The 19093-nt window shown below is 41.6% G+C and overlaps 1 protein-coding gene across 1 annotated transcript in view; it reads right to left on the bottom strand.

Annotated features, from left to right (window-relative positions):
- The window catches only part of SYNE2 (spectrin repeat containing nuclear envelope protein 2), a 317000-nt gene that overhangs the window by 106037 nt on the left and 191870 nt on the right, over nt 1–19093 (bottom strand). Inside the window, exons 62-68 of the mRNA XM_008063321.2 lie at nt 18248–18358; nt 14170–14286; nt 8381–8611; nt 4134–4316; nt 2355–2483; nt 974–1095; nt 697–838 (exon numbers count right to left, since the gene is read on the bottom strand). Coding sequence (XP_008061512.1) covers nt 697–838; nt 974–1095; nt 2355–2483; nt 4134–4316; nt 8381–8611; nt 14170–14286; nt 18248–18358 — 1035 coding nt within the window. The remainder of the gene's footprint in view (nt 1–696; nt 839–973; nt 1096–2354; nt 2484–4133; nt 4317–8380; nt 8612–14169; nt 14287–18247; nt 18359–19093) is intronic.

The raw sequence follows: 19093 nt of genomic DNA, 5'->3' as shown, positions 1-19093 counted from the left end.
AAATCCAGCTACTCGGAAGGCTGAGGCGGAAGGATCACTGGAGCCCAGCAGGCCGAGGCTGCGGTGGCCGGGAGCGGCCACTGCACTCCAGTCTGGGCGACAGAGTGAGACTCCAACTCAAAAAAAAAAAAAAAGAAATAAAGTACATCATTCACTGATCTTTCAATTTAGTAGCACTAATATTCATGCTATGAGGCTAGCTACTAATTTATCATCATTTACTAGTCCATTTACTCTTTATTTACTAGTTGGTTCCTAGTATAGCTAACTCTTAGAATAGAATACAAGTCATCTCTAGGAATAGATTTGCATCTTGATTTGTTATTGAAAAGCTAAACAAAGTAGTGAAAATGAGATAAGATTTTAGAAGAGAGAACGATTCTGTGCTTCTTTCTTTCTTCCTTTCTCTCTCTTTCTCTGTCTTTTGACTTAGGGTCTCACTCTGTTGCCCAGGCAGGAGTACAGTGGCATGATGACAGCTCACCACAGCCTCGACCTCCTGGGCTCAGGTGATTCTTCTGCCTCAGCCTCTCCAGGAGCTGGGATTACAGGCATAAGCCACCGCACCTGGCCACATCACAGCTTTCTGAAAATAAACGGCTACATAATGCAGAATGTGCATGTTCACTTAATGAATGCTTGTTGGCTTTTCACAGATGAAAGGGCTATTCACACTGTGTGTAGATGCAGACTGACCTGAGCCTCCACCAGCTGAGGGAGAGGCAGCCTTCTTCTTGATGACAGTTCATGATGCAGGTATCGCCATTTTTCTCTGCTTTGGCCTTGGGGTGACAAGGTCGAGCCTGGAACATCGTTTTCAGGGCTGGATGCCTGGTTGCTTTTCAGGAAGAACAAAAGACAAAAAGAATAATCAACATTAAACATTTTGTATTCCATTCAATGTTTTATGAGTGCTTTTTAAAGAAACACTCAATTTTCCCACTGAATTCTCCAACTATTAAAAACGTTTTACCTCACAGATGATTCCTGGGTTATATCTTTATCACATTGGTGAGACTGGGGCCACATTTTCTTAGCATTAAATTCTATGAATTTGATTAAATCTTTCTGTTCCATTGGTTTTAACTCCAGAACCTACAAGTGAACAAGATTCGAATGATCCAATCAATCGAGTTTTTCAATTAGTACCCAAGCATTTCTTCTGAGACCATCTACTTTTGAGATACTTCCTAAATCATTATTTACAATTATTTTTCTTGTTTCCTTGTTTTTGTTAACTTTTACTTCTCAAAATGCTCTTTAAAATACTCACAAAATAACATTGCTATTTAAACTATATTCCATACGAGGGGGAACCTCCAAAAAACCGGAATTATCTTTTGGAGTGCAGGCTGGGCCCCTTGTAGTTCAGGATCCCCAGCCAGGCAAGTGCTCTAGAAACCCATCGGCATCAGTGGACCAGCTAGCATTGCTGTGAGGGGCTGCGTTCAGTTTCAGTGAATTTTTTGTGTGGAGATTATTCAGCGCGTTTGCCTATCTTATGAGGATACCTTTCCACACCGCGCTGAGTGTTCAGCAGTTTTTGACCCAAAACGACACAACACCTGGGCCCCACCCTCCCTATTCACCTGATCTTGCCCTGAGTGATTTTTTTGTTTTCCTGGATGAAAAAAGTCCTCAAAGGGAATCGTTTTGCAGATGTGGAAGAAGTGAAACAAAAAACAGGAGAGGCACTCAAGGGCATCAAAATGGACAAGTTCACTGTTTTGAGGAGTGGAAAATGCATCGCGATAGGTGCACTGTATCAAACGGAGAGTCCTTTGAAGGGGACTGAGGTTTAGACATGTAAGAGTGAATACACCATTTTTCATAAATAAATTCTAGGTTTTTTTGGTTCCCTCCTCGTGCACGGAAAATCACCAAAAATATACAAACACATTTTGAAAGGGCAGACAAAGCAGTGTTGCAATTACAGAAGTTCACCCTGAAGATAATTCGTTTAGTTTGATATAAGATGCAAGTGAATAAAGGAGCAGAGTTAGTGGTAGCAGTTGGAAGCAAAGCAGGTAAATGCTGAAAACTCAGAGCTGCTATACGCACACAAACACCCACACACCACACTTTGCATCTGGTCACATAAGCTGACCCTCCAATGGCCGTTCAGTATTTAGTCCAAAAGGAAATTTCATATAGAAAGCTTTACTCTTTTTTGTTTGTGTCTGTTTTTGCTTTGAGATGGGGTCTTGCTATGTTGCCCAGGCTGGTCTTGAACTCCCAGTTCCAGTGATCCTCCTGCCTCAGCCTCCCGAGTAGCTGGGATAATGAGTACATGCTACTATGCCTGGCTAGAAAGCTGTATTCTTGTCCTTACAACTGCTGGGGGCTGAACTTACCTGTTGCTGCTGGAAATCCTTTTGCTTGTTGAATTGTGGCCGTCTGGCTATGATGGATTCCAATTCGGAAAGGTTAACTGGTTGGAGAACTTTTGGATGCTCTGAAGGTTTCTTTAGAATGGTAGAATGCTGCAAAAAAAATGCCATGACGGCAGACTACTTATTCAAAAAGAAAAATCCACTCTATTTCAATTCTAACAATGAGACTACATAATGGAAGCATTTTATATGAAATAAATGATGGGATTTTGTTATTTACTATAATTATGTACTATGATTTAATGTACTTATTTCATAACGATTTCAAAACCCACTACATCTGGTAAAGTGATCATCTTGTTTTCTCAACCTAATTCATTCAATGAATCACTAAAAGTAAAAAAAAAGAAATTATTGTCTTTTTTTCTTAAGAGCAAAGTAAAAAAGAAAAAAACAAAAAACCGGCATTTTGGGAGGTGGAGGTGAGAGGATTGCCTGAGCTCAGGGGTTCAAGACCAGCTTGGGCAACTTGGCAAGACCTTGTCTCTAGAATAAATAAAAAATTAGCCAGGCATGGTAGTGCACGCCTGTAGTCCCAGCTATTTGGAAGGTTGAGGTGAAAGGATTGTCTGAGCCTAGCAGGTTGAGGCTGCGATAGTTGTGAGCATGCCATTGCACTCGGGTCTGGGTGACAGAGTGAGACTCTAACTCGGAAAAAAAAAAAGAAGAAGAAAAAGAACAAAGTTAAAAAAAAAATCAAAAGGGAAACAGTATCATGCTTATAAATTCAAGTTTCCCCTATGTCTAAAATGTATTTTTTTTTAAAAAAGAAGAGAACACATTAGATGAGAGGGTAAACATATGACCTACGTATCTGCAGCCAATCTTATTTCTGTGAACGTGAGTCTCTAAGAATCATACATCAGTACAGACACAGGTCTCATATCCTACTCATAAGATGCACATTTGCATTTATACACAAAGAATGTTTTTCCCCAGACTTGAGATATGTAGAAACACAGAATGCTTTTGAAAATTACAAGAACACTTTAACTGTAAGATACTTTGATTAGTACATATAAACATTTGTAAATGAATAATAAAAGTGTCCTGGTAACAGGTTTTGTGTTTCTGATGTCAAATGTTCATCAGACCTATCAAGGTTCTGCTTTTCAGTCAACTGAAGTCACCAGATTCCTTTATTTTTTATTTTTTTGAGTTGGAGTCTCACTCCATCACCCAGGTTAGAAAGCAGTGGCATGCAAACTCACGGCCACCCCTGTGTCAACCTGTGGGCTCAGGCGATCCTTCCACCTCAGCCTTCCTCGGTTTCCAAGTAGTCGAAACTACGGGTGCATGCCACCATGCCCAGCTAATTTTTTATTTATTGTAGAGATGAGGTCTCGCCAAGTTGCCCAGGCTGTTCTCAAACCCGTGGGCTCAGGCAATCCCTTCACCTCGGCCTCCCAAAGTGCTGGGATTACAGGCTTGAGCCACTGCACCAGGTTCCTTTAAAATATATCCTTTAATGAAGAAGGCTTACATGAGACCTCATTAACAGTAAGAACTGTCAACCCCATCAAATCAACTCAAACCCAACCACTGTCATCATCACCAACAACCTAGATAAGAAAACTGCACAGTAAAATGAAATAAAAATGACAAAAGCCAGGGTCCCATCTACAGCTTTAAGGGGTGTGATTCTGCCATACTCAGTGTGGTTCCTCTGTTGTTGCTTCATCTTGTCCATCCTGAGTCCTCTCCTCTATGGACACACGTCTCTGCACAGTCATGGCTCACCTGATCCTCACTGTACTTCTCCTGAAGCATCACCTGGACTTTCTCCAAATTGCACTTGATTGTTTTCAGTTTCAGGGAAAGCGCTTCAGCCTCATGCTGAATGGCTCCACAGTCTCCCAGGCGCTGGTCTTTGCAATTCTCCAACAGAGAGGCAACCTTGTGCTCCATCTCTGTTAGCATAGCCTAGAAAAGAAAATCAGTTAATTATTCAGTGTTGGTCTAGAACAAGCGTTCCTCCCCAAAATAAGTTAAGACTTAATTTCTTTACCTAGTCAAGTGGATACACAAAGTCCCAGAAACACAGGATGGAAGAGACCTCAAAAAACCCACAAAAACTTCCCATAATTCCTGAACTTTTCAGCAGGGGCACAACCAAACCAACCCCAATTGCAGACACTGCTCTCTAAAACAATTGATGTATGTGATTCTCAAATCATCTTAGAAAACAAAGCAGAGCACAGTGGTTAAGAACACAGATTCTGAAGTAGACTATCTAGTTCACATCAGTAGCTGTGTAGACGTAGGTACCTTTACAAGAATGTGCCCTAGTACTCTGTAAGATGGGGGTAATACAGAACTTACCTCCTAGGGTCCCTGTGAGGAACGAGTGAGTTAAATCCATGCACTTTGTCCAGTGCTCGATACACATGCTATGCTTTAAAAACACTATTTTTATTTCCCCCCTACCTCCCTAATCTTTCATGTTGCGATCCAAATGTCCAGTAGGGATAAAAAAAGAATTCCACACAACTAGTTCAAGATTCTTTATCTCGCTCGTTTCCTTCTCCAGACTATCAGAAGAACACTGCAGAAGAAATCATTCGGAACCTGAAATACTTAGTCATTGATACAACTGGCCAGTGTACACACAGGTCTAAAAATAAATCAGCTGGATGAAGTAAGTTTCCCAGGAAGTTGCCGTCATTGTCTTCCCCCTCAACAGATCAAGTTTGCCCCGGCCCAGGGGTTCAGGAGCCTACACGTTTATGCCAACTGGCCATGCACCCAAGTCAGCAGAAGCATTCACACTCTCAGCTCCAGCACCATGATCATGTGCACCAAAACTCAGTTGCATGACTAAGAACAAGTTCAGTTCATGGAGAGAAATTCAACTGAGAAAAGAAGACTTTTCTTTAAGGAGCAACTCTGTCCTGCAAACAAACTTCTAAATAATTCATCTTCAAATTCCCTCATCCGAGCAAACTATAGTAGGCCCTCACCCACACCCGCAATTTCCATGGTTTCAGTTACCCATGGTCAACCGTGGCCTGAAAATATTAAATGGAAAATTTCAGAAGTAAACAATTCATAAATTTTAAATTTCACACCATTCTGAGTAGAGTGACGAAATCCTGCATCGTCCTGCTCTGTCCTGCTCAGGATGTGAGTCATTCCTTTGTCCAATGTATCCACACTGTCTACACCACCCTGCCTGTTAGTTACTTAGTGTAGGTTGGGCATCCCTAATCTGAAAATCTAAAATCTGAAGTGCTTCAAAATCAGAAACCTTTTGAGCACCAATATGATGCCACAAGTGGAAAATTCTACACCTGATTTCATATGATGGGTCACAGTCAAAACTGTTTCATGTACAAAATTATTAAAGATACTGTACAAAATTATATTCAGCCTATGTATACAGTATATAGGAAACATGGATGAATTTAGTGTTTAGACTTGGTTCCATCCCAAGACACCTCATATACATAATGCAAATATTCCAAAATCAAAAACATCTAAAACACTTTTGATCCCAAGCATTTTGGGTAAGGGATATTCGATCTGTAGTTATGTTATCAGATGGAGAAAACATAGGATATATTGGGCTTGGTACTAACTGAACTTTTAGGCATCCACTAGGGTCTTGGGATATATCCCGCATGGATAAGGGGGGCTACCATACTTACATCCTTTACAGATTCTTCTAGGTCTCAACAGTATGTACTCATAGATTTTAGAGTGACTATAAACAAAGCATACTATAATTTTATGCTGTTTTCCCACTCAACAATTTTAGACATACTTCTCATGAGTCTCCATATGCTTCATGGAGCCCATCTGAATAATTGCAAGTTGATGATAACTCCATGATTCACTTAACAACTTCCTTCTTATTATGCCTTTAAGCTGTTTGCAGTTCTTCAGTTTGCAATCAATGCTGCCATAATTATTTTGCTCATTCTGTATTATTTTTAGAGGGTAAATTTAAAGTAATGGTATTATAAGGTAAAGAAGATGAACGTAGCCGGGCTCGGTGGCTCAGCCTGTAATCCCAGCGCAGCCTCGACCTGCTGGGCTCCGGCGATCCTCCTGCCTCAGCCTTCCAAGTAGCCGGAACTACAGGCACGTGCTACCACGCCCAGCTGATTTTTTGATTTATCGTAGAGATGAGGTCACGCTGCCCAGGCGGGTCTCAAACCCGCAGGCTCAGGCAATCCACTCACCTCAGCCTCCCAAAGGTGCGGGATTACAGAATGAGCCACCAAGCCCGGCTATGTTGTTTATTTTTTTATAGCAGGTCAGAACCATTAGTTCCAAGTCTACCGGTGCCAAACTCAAATTTTTACATAGTCAGTGCCTTCACATATAGCTCCAATAAGTGTATTTTTAGCTATTTAGAGTCTGCTTTCTTTGCATACCCCCTAAAACTGCACCTGAGATCTGCCAATCATGGATAAGACAAACTTTGGGCTATAAAAAGAATCCCAGGTCTCTGCTGCCCTTCCAGACTTCTCGGACCCAGGGACTCTCCATTGTGTTGGGGTATCACTTAGACTCATCTCCTCTCTGGCTCTTCTCGCCTACTTAAGTTCTCTTGTCCTTCTTCCCTTCTGGGCAGTGACTCCACTCCCACCCATGCCTTAGCCTCTGAAAGGTCTCCTGCCATAAAGCCCGCTTCCTGTCCCTCATAATCAGAATCACAACAAAACACTGCCCAAAAAAAGCGCTTTGGCTGCTCCTGCCAGCTGGTGGCCATGTCTTTTCCTTAAACAGCCCCCAAATCCTTAAACTTGCTATAAGTGGCGATGAGGTTGGGATCCTGGTGATGAACATGGAATTGGCATGGAGTCTACCCAGTCAATAAACAGTCAGCTGGCAAACGGATCCTGGATGACCTTAAGTGGTTGGGACTCAACATCTAGAACACCTGGGGCTCAGCTGAGCATAGCATTGCTCTGTGCTATATGACACTATCTTTTCCCCAGTCTCCTCCTGTGTCTCCTCAGCTAAGCCAAGCAGCAGTGCTAGTATTTGAGTAAAACTACCCCACTAGATCTGACTTTTGGAGTTGGAGATGCCGAGCTGCCCAGGAGAAGCACGTCAGCTCAGGCACCTGCTTCCTGGATGTTGTACAACTGTGGGCCTGAATAGGAGAAGCAGAGAAGGCACACCTCTGGATCAATGGCAGGCTACCCCAATCACAGAACCAGCTGTAGCAGGAAGAGCTCCCTGTGACTGGGCCAGTGGCAGGGGTACTCTGAGACAGAATGTCCTCATCCCTGGCAGGTAGACAAGCTACTGAAGCAGAGTCAGGTCAAGGCTGTCTCCTAAGTGCAGCTGGGGGAGAGACTTTTGCAAGTAGTTGGCATGTTTTGGCCACTGTGACTCTCAATTATGCAGCTGTGATGTTGTCATTCTAGCCCCTCCCTGGAGGGATATAGAAATTCCCACCTTTGGATTAAGCCAGCAAGCTTTACTTAAAGTGACTAACGGCAAGGAAGTTTATATTCCTGCCCCTCCCAAGCAAGACTAGGAGCATTCCTAGTAAAATGGCCACAAAGCCTTTTTAAGGTGTATCTGCAATTTTGCAAATCTGGACATTCAGTTTCATTTCTGACGAATGAGTATTCTTAGTACTTATTTCTATGAATAAAAATAATAGCATTCATTGAGCACTTTAAAAAATACACTTTATATGCCAGACGCTACTTTACATATCTCATCTAATCCTGAAGAATAGCCTATAAGTAACCAATTATATGAAGAATAGGAGGCTGAGAAGTTAACTTCTCCAAGTTCACAGTTAATGTGACAGAGCAGAACTTGGACTCTACATTCCGAGATCTTTCCCACTACTGTCCCTTCAAATAAGCTACTCACATAAAGCATGTCAAAGAATTACCCAAGATACACATAAGGGTCAGAGTTACAGAAAAAAAATACCCTGTTGCTTTAAGAGAAACTTACCAGTCTTGGCAGGTGACTGGTGAAGAGGCAAACCATGAACTCTGACCCATCAGTCTTACCTGGCATCCTATCAGCTCCTGTTCCACCACCTGCTGCATGTCTGTGTCTAATGTTTCCGGCTCAAATGCCACGTTGGCCTGTTGCAGCCACAGCTCCAGCTTGGCCACCTGGGTTTTGCAGACATGGAGGACTTCTGCAGGCTCGGGCCCAGTTTTCTCCACCGTGGCCTCAAAATTTCCTGGCTCCTCAGAAAAGTCCAGAGCTACAGCCTTGCTCAGAGGTGTGGCACCCTAAAATAAATCCAAAGATAATCCAGCAGTGAAAAGCCAGGAGTCTAAAGTTTTCGGACTTGGTCCTGCAAAGACCTGTGAACCTGCGACATGTCCCCTGCTAAAAGAAACAAAAAGGGACAGAAGGAGGAAGACAGAAAAGAAAAATGCACCTCCACAGGCATAGCAACAGTCACATGACTCAGTGCCACAGGTTTCCAGGCAGCCGATCTGCGTGTACACAGGTACAGTATTCCCAGGCACAGAGGAAGCGAATGGGCTGGCAGGTCATTAAACCAGGAGCCCCAGGAGACAGGTGAGAATATGAGAGAGAGGGAGGGTGTGGGTATGTGTGTGTGTCCAAACATTTCAGGGAACTGGCCAATGTTTAAAGTTGCGTGACACAATTAAGCAGTGCTTACATTGCTGTGCCCTCTATGCAAATAGAAAAACAAGACAAAAACAATCTTTACACACTGGTGGGGATATGATGAGATATACCACACACTAAACTTAACATCTTCTCAAGTAGCTAGATGATAAAAATCTTAGTTGCTTTTTTTTTTTTAAAGCATGCATACTTTTACTCATAGAAACTTCTTACTATTCAAAACAACTGGAGTCAAGTAAAGAACGTCAAGGCCAGGTACAGTGACTCTCACCTGTCATCCAAGCCCTTTGAGAGGGTAAGATGGCAGGATTGCTTGAGCCCAGGAGTTGGAGACTAGCCTGGGCAACATAGCAAGATCTAACCTCTACAAAACCCCCCCCAAATTATCCAGGCATGGTGGCATATGCCTGTAGTTTCAACTACTTAGGAGCCTGAGGCAGAAAGGTTGCCTGAGCCCAGGAGGTCAAGGCTGTGATCATGCCACTGCACTCCAGCCTGGAAGACACAGAGAGACCACAACTAAAAAACCAAAACACCAAAAAAACAAAACTTCAGCAAGGTAACCTGGAAGTTTTTCTCCTATTCCTCAGAGCAAATCTTAAAATCACTTTCACCTTCTAGATACTCAAATATTATCAAGTAAAGACTAGATGTTTATAGTATATAAGGGAAGTGTGATGTGTTCTTTTTACATTGACATGACTGAATTGTTTATCAGTCCAATAGAAAAATTTCTCCCAGATACCACAGGAAAGTATTCCATTGATTACATATCAGATATTTTCAATTTAGAGATAAAAGATTATTTGATACATTTGTCTTCTACTATTATTGCCTATATTAATATAGTATATGGAACCTCTGGAGAAATACCTTTAGGAATAAGGATTTGTGTTTTGCTCAACAAAACTGCTGGTCTCAGTAAATTATTTTATCATGATTATGATAAAATGCAGTGCTTTCTATATAAGACTTTGTTAACATGGTGGCATCTATAAACTACCACAGGACAAACTTCTAATGGCAGCTGCTCACAAATGAATACCCCCAACCCAAGGCAAATGTACATTTCCCAATGTTTGTGGAATTGTGTTCAGATGCAGAATGTTAAGTGTAATAGAGTGAACAAAATTGGCAGGTGGCAAAAGCACTCAGGCTATGAAAATACTACTCATTTTCATATGCACTTGTGAGTATTATGAAAGCCAATTTGACAGAAGTGTCTCTGAGTTGTCCTTTTTCCCTCCGACCTCTAACTTCCTATATATTTGCTCTTTCCTGCCAAAATATGATTTCTCCCTACCTTCACTGATGTATTTTTACAATTTTCTTTCAGAATCACCTTCCAAAGGAAGTCTTCCCTTGCCTTGAGTTTTTTCTCAACTTCTTATACAGTCAGGGCTGTACCTGAAATTCACCCGTTTTAATTCTCTTTTAATCTCAACTTAAAAAAAGCAACACTTGTGTGATTTTACTTCCAGACATGAAGTTCTAGTAATCTGATGAATTGTTTTCTAGTTTTTAATATTGCTATAGTTTAGTGACAAAGATTTTGAAATCCTTGTTTTTGTCACCTAAGAAAACACCTATTAACATTAATGAACTAATCTATAATAAAAGATTGACCATTTGCCTTTATTTATTCAAAATTTTAATCTGAGTACCTATGTATGCCACACATATATTTTAACAATAGTATTGACTTTTCTCTGCTTCTTGCTAGCTCAATGAATTAACAAAGAAACAAGCAAACTGGGTAAGTAACTAATCTGGGCTTTCTTTGCTAGTTATTGGAACCTGAAAATAATTCAAAAGAGAATGATGGAGTGAGATTCCAACTCGAAAAAAGAAAAAAGCAAAAGTAATTACCACAAGTATTTCTTATCCAATGAGAATGATTCCATCTCCATAGTGTAACTGTAAATACTACCTGACTTGTATTGGTTAGTATTAAATTAATATTAATTTACTCATTGTGAGCCAGGCAGTATGCTAAATGTGATACACTGACCAATGATTTCACACTACAAACCTAGTATTATTCCCAGTATACAGATGAGGAAACTGAGTAGTTTAGGGAAGCTATTCAGACTGCCTATGGCCACATGACTGGTAAGTAGAACCAGAATTCAACTCCTGTTTTCATTATGCTTTAGAACCTATGAGTCCATATTCTTGACATAATTCACCAACCAAGGCCAGGTGTGGTGGCACATGCCTATAATCCCAGCACTTTGGGAGCCTGAGGCGAAAGGATTGCCTGAGCCCATGGGTTCGAGACCAGCCTGTGCAACTCACCTCTACAATAAATAAAAAATTAGCCGGGCTTGGTGGCACATGCCTATAGTTCCTGCTACTTGGAAGGCTGAGGCAGAAGGATCACCTGAGCCCAGCAGGTCGAGGCTGTGGTGGCTGTGAGCGTGCCACTGCACTCCAGCCTGGGCAACAGAGTGAGACTCCAACTCAATAAAAAAAAAATTCACCAACCCTCTAGTATGCAAGTTAATCCCTCAGTTGGTGAATCATATTGCTTGATTTCTACACATCACTGGTCTATGTAACAGGATTGCAGTTGAAGTACAAGTTAATTTTCTGGCTATAGCGACATTTCATGCCAAAATACTAAGTCTTTACATATCCTCCACAATGTTCTAGTCAGTTCTACACACACCTGCACATCTCCCCTGCTGCTTATAAAGTGTGAGACTGCCCACCCAAAGGGCAATACCTCACTGCACACGGACACATAAAAGACATGTCATTAAAATGGCAGGGTGGTGGCTGACTCTGTGAGGTCAGGGCTATCTTGGTTTCATATCTTTCCGTACTAAATGTTTATTCTTTGTTGCAATAGGGGTCAAAGATGACTCAAAATTTTGCTGAAAGTTATGTGATTCTCATTTGGTCAATGCACTTGACCTCTGAGACAAAAGATGTGTTGAGGTAGGTTCGTGGCTGATGACACTGGCTGTCTGGTCTCCGGAGTTCCCACTTTTGCTCTCTTTGGTCATGTGTCACACCAATGAGACAGAAAGACTCAAAGGAAGGAAGACAGTCACCGAGAGGCAGGGAACTCGGAGCCAGTAAAACAGCTCCCGAATAATTCAGAAGTGGGCTTGTGCCTCCTGGAATAAAAGATAACACCTAACTATTTTTTTCTGTTCTAAGAATCCACTAACCACCTTCCCAGCCCCTGGGCAAAAGTTCTGGGTTAGGAAGAAAATACAAATACACAAATATTAAGTGGAATGGCTACTGTAAAATACTGTATCTGATTTTTAATTAGGTGTCAAAAATAACTAAGTCTGGACAGCAAAAAAACTACTGAGCAGGTCAGCAACTTTCTTAGACCTAAGTATTGTTTATTCTTAGACCTAAGTATATGTTATTGATTATAACCCTCTCACATCTGTCCATTTCCCGGGTGCATATTGTTAGCGATAGAGAAGAAAAGAGAAGAAGGAAAATAAAGGGACATGAGGAATAACAATTTTACATCAAAAATATATTTTTTGTAAGACTAGAAAAAGATTGGGAGAAAAGACATATAACTAGAACTCAGTATAAAAGGAGGAAAGGGAAAACAATTAAAAAATAAAAGCAAGGTTGGGCTCAGTGGCTCATACGCTATAATTCCAGCACTTTGGGAGGCCGAGGCGAAAGGACTGCCTGAGCCCAGTGGTTCAAGATCAGCCTGGGCAACTTGGTGAGACTTCATCTTTACAATAAATCAAAAAATTAGCTGGGTGTGGTGGCATGTGCCTGTGTTTCCAGCTACTTGGAAGGATGAGGCAGAAGGATCACCTGAGCCCAGCAGGTCAAGACTGCGGTGGCTGTGAGTGTGCCACTGCACTCCAACCTGGGCAACAGAGTGAGTGAGACTCCAACTCAAAAATAATAATAGTAATAATAATAATAAAAGCAGCAAATGCATATCAGTGTCTTTTTCAGGAGCCACTTGGTGAGGCCCATGGAGTTTTAAAGTCCAGCTAAACACAAAACCAGCTTGGGAAATAAAACTGTTTTCTGAAGACTTTCTTGAGAATCTAAGGTACAAGATTTCGAGTTAGAAAGGCAGATTAGGATATTCTGGGATTGATTCCTTACTCTCCCATTTACTAGGTATATTTTTACTCCCTGAAATTTGAGTTCCTCATGTGGAAACATATGGTAGGTATTAACCTACCTTATACAATCTGAGGACTAAACAGATAAGTATAAATGTCTTTTGTGTCGCAGGCCATCAACTGCTATCAGCCCTTCCCACTTCCACTGCCCTCATAAATTCTATCTACAGATTAAAGAAGTAGCCATTAACGGAAAGACTATTTCACTCTGACAAATGGAGGATGAGGGAAAAATGTTTCACTGTCCTATACCAAATTTTTTTTTTTTTTTTTGAGTTAGGTCTTGTTCTTGTGGCCAAGGCTGGAGTGCAGTGACACCTTCATGGCACACTGCAGCCTTCACCTCCTGGGCTCAGACTAGCCTTCTACCTCAGCCTCCTGAGCAGCTATGACTACAGACATGTACCGCCATGTCTAGTTAATTTTTAAAAATAATTTGTAGAAATGGAATTTCACTATGTTGCTCAAGGTCTCAAACGCCTGGGCTCAAGCAATCCTCCTGCTCCAAGTCTCTCGAAGTGCTGGGATTACAGGTGTGAGCTGCCATGCCCAAACTTCAAGCTTATTTTATTTTAATTTTTTTTTTGAGTTGGAGTCTCACTCTGTCACCCAGGTTGGAGTGCAGTGGCATGCACCCGGCCACCACATTCCTGACCTGTTGGGCTCTGGGGATCCTTCCGCCTCAGCCTTCCAAGTATCCGGATTTACAGGTGCGCACTCCCACGCCTGGCTAATTTTTGATTTATTGTAGAGACAAGGTCTCGTCAAGTTGCCCGGCTGGGTCTCGAACCCCCAGGTTCAGGCAATCCACTCATCTCGGCCTCCCAAAGTGCTGGGATTACAGGCTAAGCCACCAAGCTCAGCCTCCAAGCTTATTTTCTAAGTAATTATTTGAAGGCAAATCTGGTTCTAAAGCTTGACAGCACATACAAAGATGTTAAGGCTCACAAGGACACTTGGCTTAACACACAAGACACTTCAGGACACAGAAAGCTGGCCAGTCATCTCTGGGTGCTAGCCCAGGCATTTGGGCAATTGGTGTATTACCAATAGGGACTTACCTCTTCTGTTTGATTGGGCTCCAGAGAAAATTCAGGGACTTGTGCAATGTTTAGCGAGTCTGGTGCAAGAATTTGTACCATGGAACTAGCACAGGTGCTTATTTTCTCATTGGCCACCTAGAAAGAAAAGAATCAGAGCTCCAGAAAAAGTTCTGCTCTGACATCACATGAGTCATCCTTTCTGCGCCTGCTCATTCTATAAATCGTCTGCTTGCAAAAATGTCCAGAGAAGTGAGATACATTTAGAAAAAAATTTGCTCATTAGGAAAAAACAAAAAGTCAACTTCCTTATGCTTGTCTTTATTTGAAAGACTTATTGGCAGTTGTGTGAAACTGCCGGGGGTGGGGCACACCTCATCAACATGGGTACCTGCATAATGAACATCTGTATCCTAACTCTGAATTGTACCTCACATCTTTAAAATAAAACATTAAAAAAAAAAGGAAGACTCAAAATCTTCTTCTTAATGACCACATAAGGAATCTAGAGAAGTATATTATTATGAGAAATTAAATGAGATTATATGATAAAGGCCACATTTCAGATAATGGGGGGAAAGATGAACTTATCTAAGTTGGGAACAATCACCAAGGCATTTCTAGGAAAATAAAATTAAAATCCATGTGTCACTTCTAACAATAAATTCTAATTGCATTGAATATTGAAATGTAAAAGTTATACAATACAAATTCTAAAAGTGGGGAAGGACTTTTAAGGCATGATAAGAAAGGAAAGGAATGTTAGTATTAAAGCATAAACAATAAAATGACATCTACCACAAAGGAGAAATAAAATGACAGGCCGGGTGTGGTGGCTCACGCCTGTAATCCCAGTACTTTGGGAGGTGGAGGTGAGAAGATTGCCTGAGCCCAGGGGTTTAAGACACCTGGGCAAGTTGGCAAGACCATGTCTCTATAATAAGTCAAGAAAAATAGCTGGGCAAGGTGGCGCGTGCCTTAGTTCCAGCTACTTGGAAGGCTGAGGTAGAAGGATTGCCTGAGCCCAGCAGGTCGAGGCTGTGGTTGTGGCTGTGAACATGCCACTGCACTACAGCCTGGGCGACAGAGAGAGATATGACAAACTGGGATAGCTACTTACAAAGTGTTAACATCCTTAATATATTTATTACTCTTACTCATCAATAAGGAAAACATCAACTCAACTGAAACCAATCCAAATAAAACCAATTAGAGGGCTACCTATAAGCCCAGGGTAGTAGTAACAACTGCCTGAAATAGAATGATAACAAAAATCCTGGGAGAAAGCAAGGTTGTAAGTATTGAACGGATATCACTTGACCACTTGGGATATGAAAGACGAGAGAAATGAGGTACTCTGAAGTTTATCTCTGAGAAAATAGTGGTACCATTAGCAAACACTGAGAAAGTAGGATGAAAAGTGTATATATATATCTCAGGAGGATAGAAATGTGGGATAGATTTAAGGGAAAAGTCAAGACTAAAGATTTGATTGGGAATCAAAGCTATGGGAAGAAATGAAGTCACCATTAAAGAAAAGAGAAGAAGAAAGAAGACAGAACATTGGGGGAAGCTCTACTACCATGGAGACAGAGGAGAAAGAGGGACAAGAGAGGAGATGGAGGAGGGATTAGAGCTAGAAAGGATGGGGAAGTGCAGAATTAAAGTCAAAGAAGCATTTCAAGAGGCAAGAAGTGGTCAGCAGCGTTTAATGCTGGAGAGAGAGCAATAAGGATGATCCTTCCATAGTATAACCTCTTATTGTCCTTAGATCAATAAGGGCACTAAATTGGTACCCAGAAGTCAATGGCAGTTTAAGCACAGCCAGAGGCTGAAACTAGACTACAAAAGAGGCCAAGGGATTGGAGGGCCAAGGAAAGACATTTAGCAGTGAACTCAAGAAAAAGGACAGTAATTGACATGGGAAGCAGGATCAAGAAATTCTATTCATGAAAGTATCTTACTGAGCCCAGCATAGGATACAAACATGGAATGATAAGGTACTCATCATTCATGAACTTGTGTCAGGTGTACACATAAAACTGTGGGAAGTCATAAATGAGGCTCAGAATGCTACTGGAAAACAGGGAAAGAGCAATTTACCTTGTAGGATCTCAGGGGGTGTCCTGAAGTGGGAAGAAGTTGAGATAGACCTTTGGGGATGGGTAGGAAGTCTATGGGTAGACATGGAGGAAGGGCAACTCAGGGTGCAAAGCCTTTCCTGTAGAGTTACTGAAGAGACAGGTTGGTTTTTTGGGACTATCCCTTTGTTGGAGGTGTGGAGCTCCAAGGAAGGAAGCTCGCTGAGTGTTTCTGAGGAAGAGACCAATGAGGCAGGAACAAGCAGAGAATGGTGCCAGTGATTAATGAAGGGTTGGCATGGGAGCTGCTAGAGGGTCAGCCCTCGACAGGAGGCAGGGGCAGGAGGCAGGGGCAGGAGGTGGGGGCGTGAATATGGATCATGATGATGTAGAGATCTTTTTAGGAGCAAAGGAACACAATGATTTTTCTAAAGTGAGAGTATGTGCCTTCTATTTTGAGACTAGAGGCAAAGACTTAGAATGACATAAGGAGGAAAAACATTGACTGCATTCAATTAATTTCATATACTGCTTTGTTAAAAAAAAAAAAAAAAGGATTCTAGGGTGAGTGGAAAGCTTCATCAATAAGGGAACCTGACCTCAAACCAGGTGAAGTGGGGAAAGTGAGGCCCAAACTTTACCTGTACAATGACCATTTGTATACCTAACCCTGAACTGCACCCATCTTTAAAATAAAAACAAAACGAAACAAAAATGATTCTGGGGAGATCCCACCACAATACTCTCCAAAGAGAGGCATGTTCAATGCTAAACCAGTGTGGTGAAGCTTTTAGGTGCACTTTGGAGTTATCTGTTTTGTCAGTTTAGATTTTCACATGTGGAGTTTTCTCGAAAAAAGGACTCTCCTATTATCATGGCATATACAGTAGAAATAAGTAATTACCTGTTAAAGCTGTCTCTGCATTTGTGCAGAGGTAATAATGTGAGACGCTTGAAAAGATAGCCAAGATATGGACCGACTTAAGTTTTCATCAGTTGTTGAAAGGATAAAGAAATATGGTACATACACCCAATGGAATACTATATGGCCTTAAAAATGAAGGAAATTTGGGCATTCGTGACAACATGGACGAACCTATAGGACATTCCACTAAGTGAAATAGCCAGACACAGAAAGACACCTCACAATCTCACTTATAACGTAGAATCTAAAAAAAGTTAAACCCACAGATCCAGAGAATAAAACAGTGGTTACCAGCAGCTGAGGAGGGAGGGATTTGGGGAGCCATTGTTCAAAGGACACAAAATTTCAGTTAGACTGGAGGAATGAGTTTAAGAGCGTTTATGTAAAACATAGTAATTATAGTTAGTAATAATGCACTGTATACTTAAAAATTGCTGAGAGATTTGAAGTGTTCTCACGACCAGAAAAAAAAAAATATGTGAGGTAATGCATATGTTAATTAGCTTGACAGAGCAATTCCACAATGTATACGATTTCAAAACATCATTTTGTATACCATAAAGATATAAAATTATTGTCAACTAAAAAAAAAAAATTCAGTCAATGCAGGTTCCCTCCCTAAGCATTCTTTTAAATAAGAGAGTTCTTTAGTATCCCTTATTTTTATTCCTCATCTGGGCTACAGCTGGGAATTTTAAAGGTTTGAAGGCCAAGGCAAGAGGATCACTTGAGGCCAGGAGTTCGAGACCAGCCTGGGCAACATAGCAAGACTCCATCTCCACAGAAAAAATTAAAACTGAGTTGAGTGTGGTGGCACGTGCCTGCAGTTCCAGCTACTAGGGAGGCTGAGGCAGAAGGATTGCCTGTCCATGACTTTGAGGCTGCAGTGAGCTATGAGTGCATCACTGCACTCCAGCCTGAGCAAGATAACAACACCCCATCTCAAAATAAGAATAATAAAAATTAAAAGGGTTGGGTAATGCAGACTGAAAACCAAACAAAGAGAAAGGGGAGGAGAGGAGGCAAAGTGAATCAGGCAAAAAGGATTCCCTGCCCCTCCCAACCCCTATTTGGCCGCTGTGCCCAGTACTACCTGAATGACGGTTCCTGAGGATGAGGATGCTCTATCATCCTCCATGACTCTGTCATGCTTCCAGAGTAAAGACCAAGACGGGCAAGGTGGCTCTGCTTCTTTATCTTCATTCTATCACAGCAATCAATTGGTTAGCAAGGAAAGTGATTTCCTCCCATCATAACTTGCACCTTCCTCACTCAGCTGTTTGACACAAGGCTCAACTTAACACGCAGTCTAACTGTGGCCCTGAATTCTAGCCTCCCCTCAGTTTTCATCTACTGTTTTTTTGCTAACTAACTCATGTTTCCAAATATGGCTGTTCTTCCTAAAGCCTAAAAAATACTTTTAAAACTAGGCACGGTGGCCCACACCTGTAATCCCAGCACTTTCGGAGGCTGAGGCTGGAGGATTGCTTGAGCCCAAGAGTTTGAGATCAGCCTAGGCAACATAGCAAAACCTTGCCTCTACAAAAAAAATTTAAAAATTAGCCCAGAGTGGTGGCACACACCTGTAGTCCCAGTTACTTGGGAGGCTGAGGCGGGAGAGTAAGACTACGACTCAAAAAAAAAAAAAGGTAAGGGCTCATCTCACATCACACAAAGGGGACCTTTAATATAGTGCCTCAGTAATTTCATATTCTTTTGGTAAATGTAACCTTAAATATGATCTTTAAAATAACAGCCTGATGGGTATAAGAAAAAAATGCTCAACATCACAAATTATTAGAGAAATGCCAACTGAAACCACAATGAGCTACCACTTCACACCTGTTGGAATGTCTTTTATCAAAAAGAGGACACACAAGCCGGGCTCGGTGGCTCAGCCTGTAATCCCGTGCCTTTGGGAGGCTGAGGTGAGTGGATT

This window comes from Carlito syrichta, unplaced genomic scaffold (genome assembly GCF_000164805.1).
Source record: "Carlito syrichta isolate Samal-C Ts95f unplaced genomic scaffold, Tarsius_syrichta-2.0.1 Scaffold306742, whole genome shotgun sequence".
Classification (NCBI taxonomy): Eukaryota; Metazoa; Chordata; class Mammalia; order Primates; family Tarsiidae; genus Carlito; species Carlito syrichta.
The sequence above is the reverse complement of the archived record's forward strand: the minus strand, read 5'-3'. Positions and strand labels throughout refer to the sequence as shown.